The sequence below is a fragment of the Myxine glutinosa genome, chromosome 3, assembly GCF_964187855.1.
Source record: "Myxine glutinosa chromosome 3, kmMyxGlut1.1, whole genome shotgun sequence".
NCBI lineage: Eukaryota > Metazoa > Chordata > Myxini > Myxiniformes > Myxinidae > Myxine > Myxine glutinosa.
Window position 1 is genome coordinate 68,449,538 of NC_136263.1, and position 18,073 is coordinate 68,467,610.

The window sequence follows — 18,073 nt, forward strand, 5'->3', positions numbered from 1 at the left end:
CTTCTTCTGCTCCAATCGGCTCTTCTGATCATGTGCTTGTTAAAGTGGACATCTCTCTGACCATTTTCAGAGAGCCTCCTCAGCGTCGACGAGTCTGGCATTTCACTCAGGCCAACTGGCACGGTCTTCAAGCAGCCATCAATCATCTGGACTGGTCTCCCATCTCTACTGCCTCTGACATCAACTCATCCTGGGAATTCTTCCAAAGTAAATTACTCTCTCTCATGCACAGATTTATCCCTTCTCGTCTTCAGTTGTCATACCCTTCCTCCCGTCCATGGTACACGGAATCTTGTGGTGAGGCTATTGCCCAGAAACAACTTGCTTTCGTCTCCTGGAAAGCGAATCCAACGGAAGGAAATCTCATTTCCTTTCACAAAGCCCGAAACAAGTGTGTGTCCACCCTCAGGAGAGCCAGGAAACAATATCTCTCCGTCCTCAGGACCGAACTCTCTTATCTGTCTCCCTCTTCCAAATCCTGGTGGCATCTGGTAAAATCTGTTTCTGGTGTTTGTTCCCCCTCCATCCCCTCCCTCACCTTAAATGGCCACACGGCTGACTCCGCACGTGAAAAAGCTGAATGCCTCAACTCTGTGTTTGCCTCTAAATCTTGTGTCCCAAACCCATCCCTCTCTGTACCCACCGTACCCAGTCGTACCCAGCTGCTCCTGGACTCTGTGTCCTTTCCTCCTGACAAGGTGGAAAAGTTTCTGTCAACCCTCGACTCTGATTCTGCAACTGGACCTGACGGCATCAGCCCACGGATCCTAAAATCATGTTCTTCCGCTCTTTCACTCCCTCTCTCTGTTCTCTTCACCCTCTCTTTTGCTCAAGGTCATCTTCCATCTGCTTGGAAATCTGCCAACATCACCGCTTTGCACAAAAAAGGTGCCAAAACAGATCCCAGCAACTACAGACCAATCAGCCTTCTCCCAATTATCAGCAAAGTCATGGAATCCATCATTGCTTCAGATATGAAATCTTTCCTCTTCTCCAATGGCTTGATCTCTGATCATCAATTTGGTTTCAGACCTGGACACTCCACTCTGGACATGCTGCTTCTGCTTTCTCAACAATGGATGGAGGTCCTCAATGCCAAAGCGGAAATTAGAGCAGTCTCCCTTGACATGTCACGTGCCTTCTATACGGTCTGGCACCCCGCTCTGCTCACCAAACTCTCCTCTTTTGGTATCCATGGAAATCTCCACGCATGGCTGGCGGACTTCCTCTCTAGTCGTAGTCAACGTGTGGCCCTGAATGGGTTTCTCTCATCTCCTCTTCCTGTTCAGACTGGAGTTCCCCAAGGCAGTGTTCTGGGCCCTGTGCTTTTTCTGGTCTTCATCAATGATCTCTCTGACTCTCTTGAAAATCCTCTCTATCTCTTTGCTGACGACTCTACTCTCTGTCGCTCCATTCTTCATCCCTCAGATCGGCAGTCTGCAGCCTCCTCACTCTCTGCAGACCTTGACAAAATCACAGACTGGGCAAACAAGTGGAACATGTCTTTCAATCCTGACAAATCTCACACTCTTACGATGTCTCTCCGAAAAGACCGACTGGACAACCCTCCCATCCACTTTCTGAATAATCCTCTCCAAGAAGTTCTGTCACTCAAGCTTTTGGGTCTCACTATCTGCCATGATCTTTCCTGGAAAAACCACATTTCAAATCTGGCCTCCAAAGCCAGTCGCCGACTGGGCATCCTCCGTCGTGCGAAGTCCTTCCTTGGCACACCTGAGTTCCTCACCACATACAAGGCTTTCATCCACAGCTCAATGGAATACTGCTCTCCCCTCTGGGCTGGTGCTCCTGCCTCACACCTAGCTCGCCTTCGCCCTGTTGAAACCAAAGCATTCAGAATCATTGGAATCTCCCGCGATGAAGCTAACTCCAAGGGCCTCTCACTCACTCACCGCAGGCAGGTTGGTGGTCTTTCCGTCTTCTACCGACTCCTCTCTGGCCTTGCCCGCCCAGCTCTCTCTGGGCTCTGTCCCGCAAATATTCCTACAGGTCGCACAAGATCTGCCTGCAACCCTCTTTTGGTTAAACTGCCAAAATCAAGACTCTCTGCTCACCTTCACTCCTTCATTCCTCTTTTCTCCCGCCTCTGGAACAAACTCCCTCACTCTCTTCAATCCCACTCCACCCTCCAAGTCTTTAAAACAGCTGTTCACCACCATCTCTTATCTTCCCCCATCCAAAACCTTGATCTTTTCTACCCCCGCTAATTTCACCCCAATTCCACTTTTTGAAATACCAACTTCTGTCCTGGAAGTCCTTGGTGTCCTTGTGCTTTATACTTCTCCCTCCCCCCCCCCCCCTTCCCATGCCTCCTCCCCCCGGGCCCTCTCCCTTCCACACATCTCCCTGCTCTCGGATGTTGTGTTTGTGTGCTTCCCCTTTTCTCCCCATCTTGTCTTCCGCTCCCTCTTTTTGTGTATTTTGTTTGTCTGGTCGATTTGTTTGTGAAGTAAATGTTAGCTCTTTCACGAGCAAAAAAAAAAAACTACATGCGCGAATGGCGTTCATCAGGTTGTGGGGTATATAGCGCCAAAGTGTGACGACACATTGGCATGACGACGCTCGACTGGTTCTAATCAAAATAACCGGAAGCATGCTCGCTTTCCGTGTTGAATAATTGCTAAATATGGCTACTGTCTTGATTACCTCACCCGCGACTTAATTTTGCGAGGAATCAAAGTTGTTTCCAAGTTGAGAGAATCTTTTAAAATCTGATCATGTGGAAAAACCTTCATATTTTCCACGAGAATATAGGGGAATTTTTCCAAGCTAGCATGGAAAATAAATCTTCTCGAGTTAATTTTTTTTAAATGGATTTCGCCCCAGACAAGGCATACAGCCACTCTTGGTAAGGGGCTAAAAAGTTGTGGTCGGGTTTGTTGTCATCTCACACTCTGTACAAGTGGATGTGCACAATGTGGTCCGATCTATTCACTCTTATGTGTGCTGTACCGTCGAATAAACTACTCCAACCAGTCATATTTGACGGGCTTTTTACTAGTATATACTAGTATATACAGGGTGATTGAAAAGTAACTCCCTATTTTAAAATATTTAGACATTATTTGTTTATTATAATAATTTTCTCAAATTTTTAGTGTTTGTTCCTTCATGTATGAGAATTTAATCTGTGTTGGTTTTTTTTCAGATTAGTTTTTGTTTGAAATTTGGAAGCCCTACAAACATGGCTGGACGTCTTACCCTGCAGGAGCGTGCCCAGCTAGCGGCACGTTACGAAGTTTGGAAATCCGTTGTTCAAGTGCAAAGATGGTGGAGGACCATCAAAGGAGCACATGCTCAAGTTGAGGCAAAGACGATCAAGAATTGTCATGCAAAACTCATGACTACAGGATCTGTATCTGATACTCGAAGAAGCGGTCGCCCTTCCAAGTCCAGTGACCCGGAGACAGTGCAGGCAGTTCATGAAATGTTTACACATAGCCCAAGAAAGTCAATTCGACAAGCAGCAAGGGAAAGTGGGCTCTCCTTTCACACAGTACGAACTGTGCTCAAAAGGAGCTTAAATGGCATGCTTGGAAGCCGCACTACTGTCAAGCACTCTCTGCTGAAGACTGCGACATTCGCATGGAGTTTGGGGAGGTGATGCTGGCTTGGTATGAAGATTGGTCTGATCTCTTTAAAAATATCCTCTGGTCTGATGAAGCGGTATTTCACATCGGTGGGTTTGTGAACCGTCACAACTGCTATTACTGGGCAGGAGAAGATCCTCGTGTTATTTCTGAAAAAACGCAATATCGGCCCAAGGTAACGGTGTGGTGTGGAATGACTTCAGAAAGGATTGTAGGTCCCTTCATTCTTCGCGATACCATGAATGCCAAAAGGTACCTCACCATGCTGCAAGACGAAATCTGGCCAATTTATCAGTGCTTCGGAGAATGTTGAAGATTTGATTTTCATGCAAGATGGCGCTCCTCCACATTTTGCTATTGTTGTTCGTGAATGGCTGAATGCCCACTTCCCTGGGAGATGGATGGGTCGTCGTGGTCCGTATGAGTGGCCAGCCAGGAGCCCTGACTTAACACCATGTGACTTTTTTCTTTGGGGTTGGGTAAAAGAGCAAGTCTACTGTACCAAACCAACGACTTTGGAAGAACTTGAAGGGCGAATACGAGAAGTTATGTCTTCCATCCAACAAGAGTTCCTGGTGAAATCAGTTGACGCGGTTCCCGGGCGGCTTGAGAAGCTGGTGGGGAATTCTGGTGCCCATATCGAATTTTAAATAAAACTTCATGCAATACGCTTTCTTCTTATATCCATTTCTTGTAAAAATTATAGTTAAGAAAACAATTATAAGTATTTTAAAATAGGGAGTTACTTTTCAATCACCCTGTATATCTATATCTATATATATATGTATATACAGTCGTGACCAAAAAAATTGGCACCCTTGCACTTTTTTCAAATAACTCACAATTTTCTCGAAAAAAAAGTTGAAATTGACAAACGCATTTGGTCTCCACAATTCTTAATTTCACTGTTAATATTACAGAACCTTTGTTTTGGATACAAAACTTAATACATCCTTTTAAATCAGAAAATAAAACGAAATGGCATTGACAAAATTATGGACACCCGAGACTTAATATTTAGTAGCACAGCATTTGGACAAAATAACTGCAGCCAAGCGCTTCCTATAGCCATGAATGAGCTTCCGACACCTCTCTACTTGCAGTTTGGCCGACTCTTCTTCTGCAAACAGCTCCAGTTCTCCCAGATTTGAAGGGTGCCTTCTCCCAACTGCTTCAGATCTCCCCACAGGTGTTCAATGGAATTTAGATCTGGACTTATTGCTGGCCACTTCAGGACAGTCCAGCATTTTGTCTTGAACCATTCCTGGGTGCTTTTTGAAGTGTGTTTGGGGTCATTGTCCTGCTGCAAGACCCATGACCTTCGACGGAGACCCAGCTTTCTGACACTGGGTTCAACATTGCACTCCAAATTCCTTGGTAATCTCCTGATTTCATGATGCCATGCACACATTCAAGGCACCCAGTGCCATAGGCAGCACAGCAACCCTAAAATATCACTGAACCTCCTCCACTTTGACTGTATGGAAGGTGTTCTTTTCTTTGAAGGCTTCATTTTGTTTTCTGTAAACATAGAGATGATGTGCTTTACCAAAAAGCTCTAATTTGGTCTCATCTGTCCACAGGACATTCCCCCAGAAGGATTTTGGCTTGTTCAGGTGTGTTTTGGCAAACTCCAGTCGGGCATTCTCAGCAGTGGGGTCCTCCTGGGTCTCCTACCATACAACCCCCTTTCATTGAGTTGGCGACGGATGGTGCGAGTTGAAACTGTCGTACCTTGTGTCTGAAGGTCAGCTTGAATCTGTTTGGCAGTTGATCGAGGTCCTTTCTCCACCATTCGAACAATCCTTCTCTGCAATCTTCTATCAAGTTTTCTATTGCGGCCACATCCAGGGAGCTTGGCTACAGTGCCATGGGCGTTAAACTTCCTGATAACATTGCGTACAGTGGACACAGGAACATCAATGTCTCTGGATATGGTCTTGTAGCCTTGATGCTGTCCATTCTTGGCTACATTCTTGTGTCTGACCTCCTCAGACAATTTTCTGGTTTTCTTTCTTTTTTCCATGCTCATTGTGGTACACACAGTGACACAAAACAGCAGAAAGACTTATGTTCTCCACTCAAACTGGTTGAACGAGTGAGTTTTATGTTGCAGGCACCTGCAACTCACCACAGGTTAGTTCAATTCCAAAGTAAAGGAGAATCACCTGCTTGAAATCTAATTATTTCTAACCACTTCTAAAAGGTGGCAATAATATTGTCCGGGACTTTTTAGGATTTCTGTGTGGAATAAGCTAAGTTTTAGTAATTGTTTCAGGTTTTTTTGTTTTGTTCCACTGGAAAGCAAAGAAATACATATGTGGATACCAAAATATTTTTTTAATTCCAACAATTTTCTGGAAGAAATGGTGTTCATTATTTGGAAAAAGTGTAAGCGTGCCAATATTTTTGGCCGCAACGGCATACTATATATATATATATATATATATATATATATATATATATATATATATATATAATATATATTGTTGTGGATATGAGAATGGTTTTTTTTTTTGTTGTTGTTGTGTAAATAGTTGTAAAAATATCATCCTCCTTACTCCAGTGTTGTATAAAGGTCAAAGGGCGTTCCCGTAGTTAATTCCATAAAGCATACACGAAGGACACCATATATCCATGTTCAGTAGTTATATCCTTATTATGTGTATTAGGCTAAGGATTTGTCTTCCATTAATTTGACACTCCATTGCACTGCATTAAATGAAGTAGATCCCTCCGACATGGCATCTTCCAAGTGCCAGGTTTAGCCACTTTGCTGCATTTCATCTGCCGTCCACTTTGCTGCAATTGCCAACTGCATTTTGGGCAGTTTTCTTCATTCGCCATTGCTGCCCTTTGGCTGGGGCTAGCTCGAATCGCCCCCAAAACCACCATTGGCCACGAGGCAAGGTCGGGGAAGAAGGGCGTGTCTCCACCTCGTCATAGAGGGGAGGAGTGAACCAGCCCTTGCCGACCAACCCAGAACGAGGGGTTGGCTTTAGAGGGCAGAGAGAGAACGTTTGGGGGAGGTTCGCAAAAGGGTCAAGGGTGGGGCTTATATAACCCGAGGCAGAGGCCCCCAGAGAGAGTCGAGGAGGGAGGAGAACAGAACACCGAAAAGCCTGGAAGTTGTTGTTGGACTAAGCAAGAGAGGAAGTTGTTGGACTGGGTTGGACTAAGAAAGAGAGAGGAGAGAACCCGTCACGCCAGACCCCCCACCAGCGCGTCGGCTCCACCAAGCAGCTCCGACCCGTGATCCCGCGCACACGACAGGATCGGTGGCATCGGCGGCCGTCGAGGTCCAGCCCGACGTCCCGTGCGGGATCAAGCTCCAGCCAGCTCCGTGCCTTCCTCCCCCTCCAGCCACCCACCTCCTTCCAGCCAATCCACTCTGCAATTCCCCGTGTGAGTCCGTCTTTGTTTGTTCTGTCCATGGAATAAGTTTAGCCTGTTAGATAAGCTAGTATTTTCACTGTGTCTCTGAGTTCTTCTGTAAATTATTTTATTATCCTTCCTTCTTCCTTGGTTTCTTTGGTCCTGTAAATAGCAAATAAATATTACATTCGTATTGGAAACCCTTTTTGTCTTCTTCTTCTTCTTCACATCTGTGTCGCCTTTGTCTTTTCCCTATTGAATATCTGTGGCGCGATTTTGGCCAACGTTCAGGAATCGGGTTAGTCGGGGTAACTGTTCGGGCGCGGCAGCCATCCGCTCGGCAAACAACATCCTAGCCGTGTCCGTAACAATATATATATATATATATATATATATATATATATATATATATATATATATATATATATATATATATATATATATATATATATATATATATATATATATATATATATATATATATATATATTGAAGGAGCTGCGCTCCAACGCGAGTCGAAAGAAGTGACGCGACCAAAGACGGAATTCGTCCGAGTTGCTTTATTGAAACAAAACAGCTCAGGTATTCTGACAAAAGCCCGTTTATCGGGCAGCAATATATATACACATTTATGTCGGGAAGTTTGCCCGGCAAAAGCTATACCGGGCATGCCCGGGTGTCAAGGGCGAGCCTTGGAAAGGCGAGTCTGGACCTTCCCGGGCGTGTTTGGCTGCGGCCTGGCAAGTCGAGGCTGGGCGTGCCCAGGCGCTCTGGACGAGCACTGGAAAGGCGAGAGCGGGCATGCCCGGACGCTCTGGGCGAGCCCTGGAAAGGCGATAGCGGGCATGCCCGGACGCTCTGGGCGAGCCCTGGAAAGGCGATAGCGGGCATGCCCGGACGCTCTGGGCGAGCCCTGGAAAGGCGATAGCGGGCATGCCCGGACGCTCTGGGCGAGCCCTGGAAAGGCGAGAGCGGGCATGCCCGGGAAAGACGAGACCGGGCGTGCCCGGGAGGTTCAGGCGTGCCCGGGAACAGTGACTCCGGGCATGCCCGGGAGAGGCGCGTCTGGCCGTGTTCTGGCCGGTGCAAGGCGATTGTGTGCATCCAGCGGTAACCGCTACACACGCCCCTCCAGAATCGACCTGCACCGGCAGGGTCAATTTAAGGGGGGTCCGGATGACCCGGCCGAAGCGACCCCTGGAGGGTCGTGGGGAGGGGTCCGACGTGGTGGTGGGTGGTCGAGCGGGGGGAACTGTGGACGGGGGGCGGCCTCGCCGCGGAGGAAGGGCCAACCGTGGTGGTCGGTCGACGTCCATGTGCGCCGGTTTGAGGCGGTCCACAGAGATCCGGTCCGACCGGCCGCCAACGTCGACGACAAATGACTTGTCGCCCCGTCGCAGGACCCGGAAGGGCCCGTCGTACGGCGGCCGGAGTGGCCCCCGGTGCGCGTCATGACGCACAAAGACGTACTCCGCTGTGCGAAGCGCCGGGGGGACGTAGGACTGGGGGCCACCGTGGCGGGACGTTGGCACGGGGGCAAATCGGCGGGCGGCCTCCTGGAGGTCCGAGCGCTGGTGTGCGGCGGACCAGGGACTGGTAGCGTCGGGCACAAACTCGCCTGGGACGCGGAGCGGCTGGCCGTAGACGAGCTCGGCGGCGGACGCCCGGAGGTCCTCCTTGGGGGCCGTGCGGAGGCCCAAAAGGACCCACGGCAGCCGGTTGGTCCAACCGTCGTCCTGAAGGCCGGCCATGAGTGCGGCCTTCATGGAGCGGTGAAACCGCTCGCACAACCCGTTGGCTTGGGGGTGGTAGGCCGTGGTGCGGTGCAGCGTGACCCCCAACGAGCGGGCGACCGCGCCCCAAAGTTCGGACGTGAACTGTGGGCCGCGGTCGGACGAGATGTCCGCCGGTGCGCCGAAGCGCGCGACCCAGGTGGCGATGAACGCCTGCGCCACGTCGGCGGTGGTGGTGGAGGTGAGGGGCACGGCCTCCGGCCACCTGGTGGTCCTGTCCACCATGGTGAGCAGGTGGGTGAACCCCCACGATGGGGGCAGGGGACCCACCAGGTCCACGTGGACGTTGGTCGAAACGCCGTGCAGGCACGGTGAAAGGTGCCAGCGGGGCCTGGGTGTGGCGGTGGACCTTGGCCCGCTGGCAGGCCGTGCAGGCGTTGGCCCAGTCGCGGACGTTCCGTCGAAGGCCGTGCCAGACGAAACGCGCCGACACCAGCTTCTGAGAAGCTTTCCGGCCCGGGTGAGAAAGGCCGTGGATGGAGGCGAAGATGCGGCGCTGCCAGGAAACGGGCACGATGGGGCGAGGCTGGCCCTGGGAGACGTCGCAGAGCAGGATGGTGCCCGCGAAGGGGATGTCGGCCAGGCGGAGGCCCGTGTCCGCCGCCCAGAGGGCCTGCACCAAGGTGTCGGTGGTCTGGTCGGCCGCCATGAGCGCGAAGTCCACGCCGAGGTGGACCGCGTTCGCGCTGGCCCAAGAAAGACAGTCGGCTACAGCGTTGTCTTTGCCGGCAACGTGCTGGATGTCCGTGGTGAATTCCAACACGGCGGAGAGGTGGCGCTGCTGGCGGGCCGACCACGGCTCCGTGACTTTGGCCATTGCGTAGACCAACGGCTTGTGGTCGACGAAAGCCGTGAACGGGCGGCCCTCCAGGAGGTGTCGGAAATGGCGAACGGCCAGGAATAGACCGAGCAGCTCGCGGTCGAACGTGCTGTATTTTAACTCGTTCGTCCGGAGCTGCCGGCTGAAAAAAGCGAGTGGCTGCCAAACCCCGTCCACCCATTGTTAATGGACGGCGCCCACCGCGTAGTTGGAGGCGTCCGTAGTGAGGGCGATGGGCGCGTTGAGCACCGGGTGAGCCAGCAGCGTTGCGTCGGCGAGGGCCCGTTTTGCGCTCGCGAAGGCCGCGTCCATGGCCGCGGACCAAACGATGTCATGCTTGGTCGGCTTGCCCCGGAGGGCCTCGTAAAGGGGCCGCATGAGCTGAGCAGCGCGGGGCACGAATCGGTGATAAAAATTCACCATGCCGAGGAACTCTTGTAGGGCCTTGATGGAACGGGGACGCGGGAACGTGGTGATGGCCTCGACCTTGGTCGGCAGCGGCACGGCCCCGGTCTTGGTGATGCGGTGGCCCAAAAAGTCAACGGTCGTCGTGCCGAAGTGGCATTTGGCCGGGTTGACAATTAAGCCGTGCTCGCTGAGGCGACCGAACATTGTTCGGAGGTGGAGGAGGTGCTCGGCGCGGGACGTGCTGGCGACGAGGATGTCGTCCAGATAGACGAAAAGAAATGGCAGGTCACGCAGCACACCGTCCATTAAGCGCTGGAACGCCTGGACCGCGTTCTTGAGGCCAAACGGCATCCTCAAAAATTCGAACAGGCCGAACGGCGTGATGACGGCCGTCTTTGGGACGTCGGCCGCCCGGACAGGTACCTGGTGGTATCCCCGTATCAGGTCAATTTTGGAAAATATGACCCATCCCGCCAAACGCGCGGAAAAGTCCTGGATGTGCGGGATCGGGTACCTGTCGGGGGTGGTAGCGTCGTTGAGGCGGCGGTAGTCGCCACACGGGCGCCATCCGCCCCCCGGCTTTGGCATGATGTGCAGTGGTGAGGCCCACGCGCTATTGGAGCGCCGCACGATGCCGAGGTGCTCCAATGTGTCGAACTCGGCCTTTGCCATGGCGAGCTTGGCCGGGTCGAGGCGGCGGGCCCTGGTGTAGACCGGTGGGCCCGTAGTGGGTATGTGGTGCTCGATCCCATGCCGCACTGCGACGGCCGAAAACGTCGGCCGTGTGAGGGCCGGGAATTCCGCGAGCAGGCGAGCGAACTCGTTCGCCGTCGGGAGGGCGCACGCCAGTTCGGTCGGCGCGGAGCTGCTCATCGTGCACGCCAGGGAGCTGAAGGTCTCGGCGTTGACAAGGCGACGACGTTTACGTCGACCAGCAGCCGTGCGCAGAGGAAGTCGGCGCCCAGAAAAGCCATGGGGACGCAGGCGGTCACAAAGGTCCACTGAAAGCGCTGGCTGCCGAAGCAGAGGGTGACGTTGTGCGGGCCGAAAGTGCGTATGGCCGAGCCATTAGCAGCGACCAAAGAGGGGCCGCAAACGGCGTCCCGCCTGTCCTGCTCGGAGGCGGGTATGACGCTCAGTTGGGCGCCGGTGTCACAAAGGAAACGCCGCCTGGACGCTTTGTCCCGAATAAAAAGCAAGTTGCCCGAGTGGCCGGCGCTCATGGCTGGGAATGAACGCCGGCCCGGCCGTTTCCCGACTTGCCGAAAGTGCACGGGGGTCGGCACGTCCGAGCCTTGTGTCCGAACCTGGCGTGGTAATAACACCACGCCTGGTCAGGTGGAGGCCCCGGCCGTCGTGTCGGAAGCGGTCGGTGCGGTGTGGCGGCCGCCAGTTTCACCGGCAGTTCGGCCTCCAACCGCGCAGGGCGCTCGGGCGTCGTGGGCGTCGCCTCGGACGGCGGCAGGCTCCAGGTAGCCACGCCGATGTGTTGGCCCGCCGAGGAGATCTTATCGGCTTCCCTGGCGAGGGCGCGGGGATCGGTGATCGACGTGCCAGCCAGGGCGAGGCGTACCGGGTGAGGCAGCTGGCGAAGGAACAACTCGCGGAACAGAAAATCCAGAGAGTGCTCACCGAGCAACGAGAGCATATAGTCCATGCGCTCGGACGGGCTCGTGTCGCCGAGCTCGGGCAGGTCGAGCAGGCGCCGTGCGCGTGCCGCCGGTGAGAGGGCGAAAGCGTCGAGGAGGAGCGTCTTCAGCGCGTCATACTTGTCGGCAGCCGGCGTGTGCTCGAGGAGGCTCAGGGCGCGGGCCGCGGTGGCGGAACCGAGCGCTGCCACGACGTGGTGGAAGCGGGTGTCGTCCGTGGTGATGCCTCGCAGGGCAAACTGGGAGTCCGCCTGGGCGAACCAAACAGCCGCGTGAGCCTCCCAGAAGGTAAGCAGTTTAAGAGTCACTGCCGTGTCCATGTCGGTAGGTCACCAGTGAAGGAGCTGCGCTCCAACGCGAGTCGAAAGAAGTGACGCGACCAAAGACGGAATTCGTCCGAGTTGCTTTATTGAAACAAAACAGCTCAGGTATTCTGACAAAAGCCCGTTTATCGGGCAGCAATATATATACACATTTATGTCGGGAAGTTTGCCCGGCAAAAGCTATATCGGGCATGCCCGGGTGTCAAGGGCGAGCCTTGGAAAGGCGAGTCTGGACCTGCCCGGGCGTGTTTGGCTGCGGCCTAGCAAGTCGAGGCTGGGCGTGCCCGGGCGCTCTGGACGAGCACTGGAAAGGCGAGAACGGGCATGCCCAGACGCTCTGGGCGAGCCCTGGAAAGGCGATAGCGGGCATGCCCGGACGCTCTGGGCGAGCCCTGGAAAGGCGATAGCGGGCATGCCCGGACGCTCTGGGCGAGCCCTGGAAAGGCGATAGCGGGCATGCCCGGACGCTCTGGGCGAGCCCTGGAAAGGCGATAGCGGGCATGCCCGGACGCTCTGGGCGAGCCCTGGAAAGGTGAGAGCGGGCATGCCCGGGAAAGACGAGACCGGGCGTGCCCGGGAAGTTCGGGCGTGCCCGGGAACAGAGAGTCCGGGCATGCCCGGGAGAGGCGCGTCTGGCCGTGTTCTGGCCGGTGCAAGGCGATTGTGTGCATCCAGCGGTAACCGCTACAATATATATATATATATAAATATGTATTGTAGAATGGGGATTACCTTGGCCTAGTGGTACACGGAATGAGTGGATGAGTACACCACTTCTGTGACATCACTCCCCAGTGCAAAAAGTTGACATCAATAAGGTTGTTGGAGAGTCGAGAGAGTTGGCTGAGGACAGAGTGAAGTGGAGGAGTATCGTGGGCAAGGCAGGTCAGAAGCTTGGTACTGTTGCACCTCACCCCTTATAAAGGGAAGAGAAGGAAGACGAAGAATAAAAGCAATAAATCACCTTATTTGTTCAATCCATCGATGTTTAACACTTGGTTCCTTCGGAAAACGATAAAAGCTGCAGGTATGACTCTCCGATTGGTCATCACAATCTGGAAGGAAACGCCGTACTAACTTCACAAAGCTCCGGTGGCAATATTCTACGAATGTAAAACCACGTCATGCATTGTCATGCCAATGTGGCATCATCGCTCCAGTGCCCTTTTGTGGTGTATTATATTTTTAAATCCGATTAAACATGTCTGTTTTGGCACCGGTGCAATACCCAAGAGAGGATGTCGCTTCCTTCCGTTTGAATCATTGTTACTGCTTCAGCCATTATTGTGCTGGGCAGGATGGCATTTATCACCAATTCTGTGGATAAACACAACGGCGATTTTGCGATCTCTCGACCTGGTACATTCTTATTATTTCTGAGAACGTTGAAAAATAATAACAGGTACAGCTTTGTAGTTTTTAATAAACTTCACTCGATAGTTGTTTTTAAATGTGTCATATTGTGCGCATTTGAATGGACAGCCATTTTTTTCCGGTGCCATCCCTACAAATAGAGTACCACCATACTTGATCTTGCCACCATCTTGATCAATCTCTGGTTGTCACCAACACCCCCTCCCACCCTGTATTCCCACCTCTTCCAGCATAGCCCGAACACACAACTTTCACCACACCATTTTGCTGTCCTCTCTCTGCTCTTGTCCCACACTACATCTCCACCACAAATGACAGCACCTGATCATAGTGGCACCTATACCACCATTTTTCTTCAAAAATATAATTGGCACAAGAAGCTTTCTCCGCAGAAAGAAAAAACAAAAAGCTCAGAGTATTCATTTTAACCATTGGCATTGGTTAAAATTCCAACTTCTTTCCTGGAAATCCTTGCAGTGTCCATATGTTTTATACCTCTCCCACCTCCCCCCAAGCCCTCTCCCTCCCACAGTTCTCTCGATGTCCTGCGCTCAAATGTTGTGTTTGTGTCCTTCCCCCTCTCTCCCCATCTTGTCTACCGCTCCCCTTATTTTGTGTTTTGTGTGTCGGTTTGACCTTTTGTGTGATTAATGTTAGCTCTTTCACGAGCCTCGATCTTGTATACAAAAAAACAAACAAAAAAAACATTAACATTTGCCTCTGCAATTGTCACGTTGCAGGCACAAGAACATGCACAACCGAACAGTTCCTCTGTGATAGTGGTCGATGCATTCCTCGTTCCTGGGTTTGTGATTTCTTTTCGGATTGCAAGAATGGTGAAGATGAGGCAGAGCATTGTAGTAAGTTTGTTTTGGTGGACATTCTTTTTCACCAATGAAGCATATGCATTATTGTTTTCCATATCTGAAGTCTTCTGTGGCAAAAGTATTTGTTGTGTGATTTGTTGTTGAATTACATTGCTATGGAGAGGGCGGTGCTCCATGCCCTGATGCACTGCCATGGCATTTGTTTATTGAAATATGGTTAATACTCATCTACAGTGAGCCGAACCCCTTGGCCTGCCCAGAACCCTGACTAATCTGTTCCTCAGCTAGTCATTGGCCTGCCCAGAACCCTGGCTAAACTGTTCCTCAGCTGATCATTGGCTTGTCCACAACCCTGGTGGAATTGTCCCTCAGCTGGTCATTGGCTTGTCCACAACCCTGGTGGAATTGTCCCTCAGCTGGTCATTGGCTTGTTCACAACCCTGGTGGAATTGTCCCTCAGCTAGTCATTGGCCTGCCCAGAACCCTGGTGGAATTGTCCCTCAGGTGGTCATTGGCTTGTTCACAACCCTGGTGGAATTGTTCCTCAGCTGGTCATTGGCTTGTCCACAACCCTGGCTAAACTGTTCCTCAGCTGGTCATTGGCTTGTTCACAACCCTGGTGGAATTTTCCCTCAGCTAGTCATTGGCCTGCCCAGAACCCTGGCTAAACTGTTCTTCAGCTGATCATTGGCTTGTCCACAACCCTGGTGGAATTGTCCCTCAGCTGGGCATTGGCTTGCCCACAACCCTGGTGGAATTGTCCCTCGGCTGGTCATTGGCTTGTTCACAACCCTGGTGGAATTGTCCCTCAGCTGGTCATTGGCCTGTCCACAACCCTGGCTGACTCATACTTCAGCTGGTCATTGGCCTGTCCACGACCCTGGCTGACCTGTGCCTCAGCTGGTCATTGGCCTGTCCACAACCCTGGCTGACTCATACTTCAGCTGGTCATTGGCCTGTCCACAACCCTGGCTGACTCGTGCCTCAGCTGGTCATTGGCCTGTCCACAATCCTGGCTAATCTGTTCCTCAGCTGGTCATTGGCCTGTCCACGACCCTGGCTGACTTGTCCCTCAGCTGGTCATTGGCCTGTCCATGACCCTGGCTGACTTGTGCCTCAGCTGGTCATTGGCCTGTCCACAACCCTGGCTGACTCGTGCCTCAGCTGGTCATTGGCCTGTCCACAATCCTGGCTAATCTGTTCCTCAGCTGGTCATTGGCCTGTCCACGACCCTGGCTGACTTGTGCCTCAGCTGGTCATTGGCCTGTCCATGACCCTGGCTGACTTGTGCCTCAGCTGGTCATCAAAGGGAAGGAGTCTATTGTTTTGTTTTTTTAGATCAAAAGGTCAAAGGTCAAGGTTGCATAAAATCGTCAATTTTTGTTCAAATGATCTGAAATTTTAATAATTTGCCTACAGGGGCACATAATTGGTTCACCAATCAAAAGCTAGAAGCTTATTGTTTTTTTTTTAGGTCTTAAGCTCAAAGGTCAAGGCTGCATAAAAGTATCAATTTTCTTTTAAAAAAAAACTGTTTTCGTTATTTTGAGCATATGGAGGAAGAAGAAGAATACGAAGAAGAAGAAGAGAAGACCTCTGAATACCAAAGGGACGTGGATGGGCTTTGCATTTTCAGATGCTTTCTAGTTTATTTATTAATAGCATCTCACCTTACAAACCTCATTGTTTGTAAATTTCATGGAGAGAACGAACGCATTCCATCTGCTGCCATTTTCATAACTAGCATGCAGTTTCCTTTGGGGAAATTCATCGATTCAATCATCAATCATAAAACTCCAATTCCTCACCCCATCCCCATCTCCCCCTCCCTCATGCCCAATTGCAAGGTTCATTGGAACGCACCTGCAGGCCAGAATATTTCACGTGTGACAATCAAAGATGTATTCCCCGGCGTTGGATCTGTGATGGTGATAACGACTGCAGCGATAACTCTGATGAGGATGAGAGACACAGCTGTGGTGAGTCAGAAATGTTTGTCAGTAATCATGCATACGATGAGTACTGCACTGCCAGTCAATAAATAAATATTGATAATATGTTAATCTTAAATAAATAAATGCGTATAATAAATAAATAACAATGGTACTTTTGTTCAGAATGAGCGCGCGATGTGAGACCACGTGCTCGGCTGCGTACCATCTCACTATAATTCACCAAATGTCTGTCTGTCTGTCCGTCCGTCTGTTCCCAGGTACCGCAAAAACGGCTGAACCGATCGCAAATAAATTTTGGGTGGGTAATCCTGGGACCCCCTGGAGTAAAATAGGCTATTTTGCTTTTCCAATTTTTTCCCCAATTTTTCCAATTTTCCAGTTTTTCCAAACACGATGGAATAATATTTACCGATATGAACAGTGATGTGGCTTTTATTGAAATGCTAAAGATACCGTGTAGATTTTGATGATTTGCGTGTGATATGATTTTACGGATGTTTACATAAATCGTTTAAAATAAAAAAAAGCCTTCAATTTCTGATATTTTGCCTTTTCATTTGGGCCTCCCAATTGAAGCCCTGCCCGTAGGGTGGGTACCGTTGCTAGTTCTAGTAATAAGGTTTGATATGATTAGGATGAGTCTGCATGGATTGCAGAAAAGAAAATCATATTTAAAGAACTTTGTGGAATTTTAAAAAGATGACAAATTGTTGAGAAAATGGAAATGCGTAATTATAGCTCCTTTTAGTGATTCTCTGTATTGGCTTTCATTGGATGTTTAGTCATTTATACCAAGCAACGACTATCTCAAAAATGTCAGGTTTCTGTGGAAATGTGGAAACGAAAATGTCAGGATTCTGTTTGTCCATTACACTTTACTTCCGCATCCACTTCCTCATGTACGATGCATTTTATAAATAATTAATGTGCAGGAGTCGACTTTTGTCAAGACTTGCATCGAATACAACGCTATGATTATTGATTACTCGTATTTTGGTTTTCGTTATGAGTTGAGAGTAAGTTATGAGTGTGAAAGTATCTGTGTGAGTGTGCAAAGAACTGTCTGCACTTCTTCACTACCTCTCCATGCCATGAGCCTCATAACCTCAACTACCGACTACATCCCCATTTAATTTCCTGTGCAAACGTGTAACGCAGTTATGTGTTTCCTGCTTTTTGTTTAATCCTGCATGTGCAGACACACATTATTTATATATTATTGTTTCCTCATTAATGGCTCTCTACTATGTAACAACTTTTCGGGAAGAGGTAGTCTGCCTGCGCTGTCTTGATTAATCAAATGCTTTTTCTTCAGGTCTTGTAGTTTTTGTACTAGAGATAAAAATTTGTGTATATATTCCCAAACGATGACCAGAATATTGTTCCTACAGCTGATCGGACATGTGGGCCTCACGACTTTCTTTGTGCCAACAATCGACCACCACAGCGCCGCTGCATCCCACGTTACTGGATGTGCGATGGGGATGCCGATTGCTCAGTCGCATTGGATGAGCTGCAGAATTGCACTTTGAGATCCTGCAGCTCCAACGAGTTTGCTTGTCACAATGGTCTCTGCATCCCACAACAATATAGGTTTGTACCGTAGACATGCTTGTTGTCGTGATTAATTTTTTTTCCTTTGCTTATCTTTAAATTGATTACCGTATTGTGCTTAGCTCAGGAAACACTCATGATGTAACTTAAAATGGAGCAGAAGCATATATAAGTACCTTTGCCAAGCACAATAACAAGGTGACTTTCACATATCCTGAAATCGCTGAGAATTATATGAGCTCTCTTACAAATATTATACGGTACTCGATCTGATATATAATGGGAAAAACGAGTCCTAAAATTCACATTTTATCAAAATAAGGGAGAAAGGGTGGGCAATAGTGAAGGTCAAATGATAAAGAGAGTGGAAAACAAGTAGAGCTA

The 18,073-nt window shown here is 50.3% G+C and overlaps 1 protein-coding gene across 1 annotated transcript in view; it reads left to right on the top strand.

Moving 5' to 3' along the window:
* LRP2 (LDL receptor related protein 2) overlaps window positions 1-18,073 on the top strand; it is a 433,005-nt gene that overhangs the window by 251,283 nt on the left and 163,649 nt on the right. The window contains exons 48-50 of the mRNA XM_068110809.2: window positions 14,094-14,213; window positions 16,028-16,159; window positions 17,527-17,728. Coding sequence (XP_067966910.2) covers window positions 14,094-14,213; window positions 16,028-16,159; window positions 17,527-17,728 — 454 coding nt within the window. The remainder of the gene's footprint in view (window positions 1-14,093; window positions 14,214-16,027; window positions 16,160-17,526; window positions 17,729-18,073) is intronic.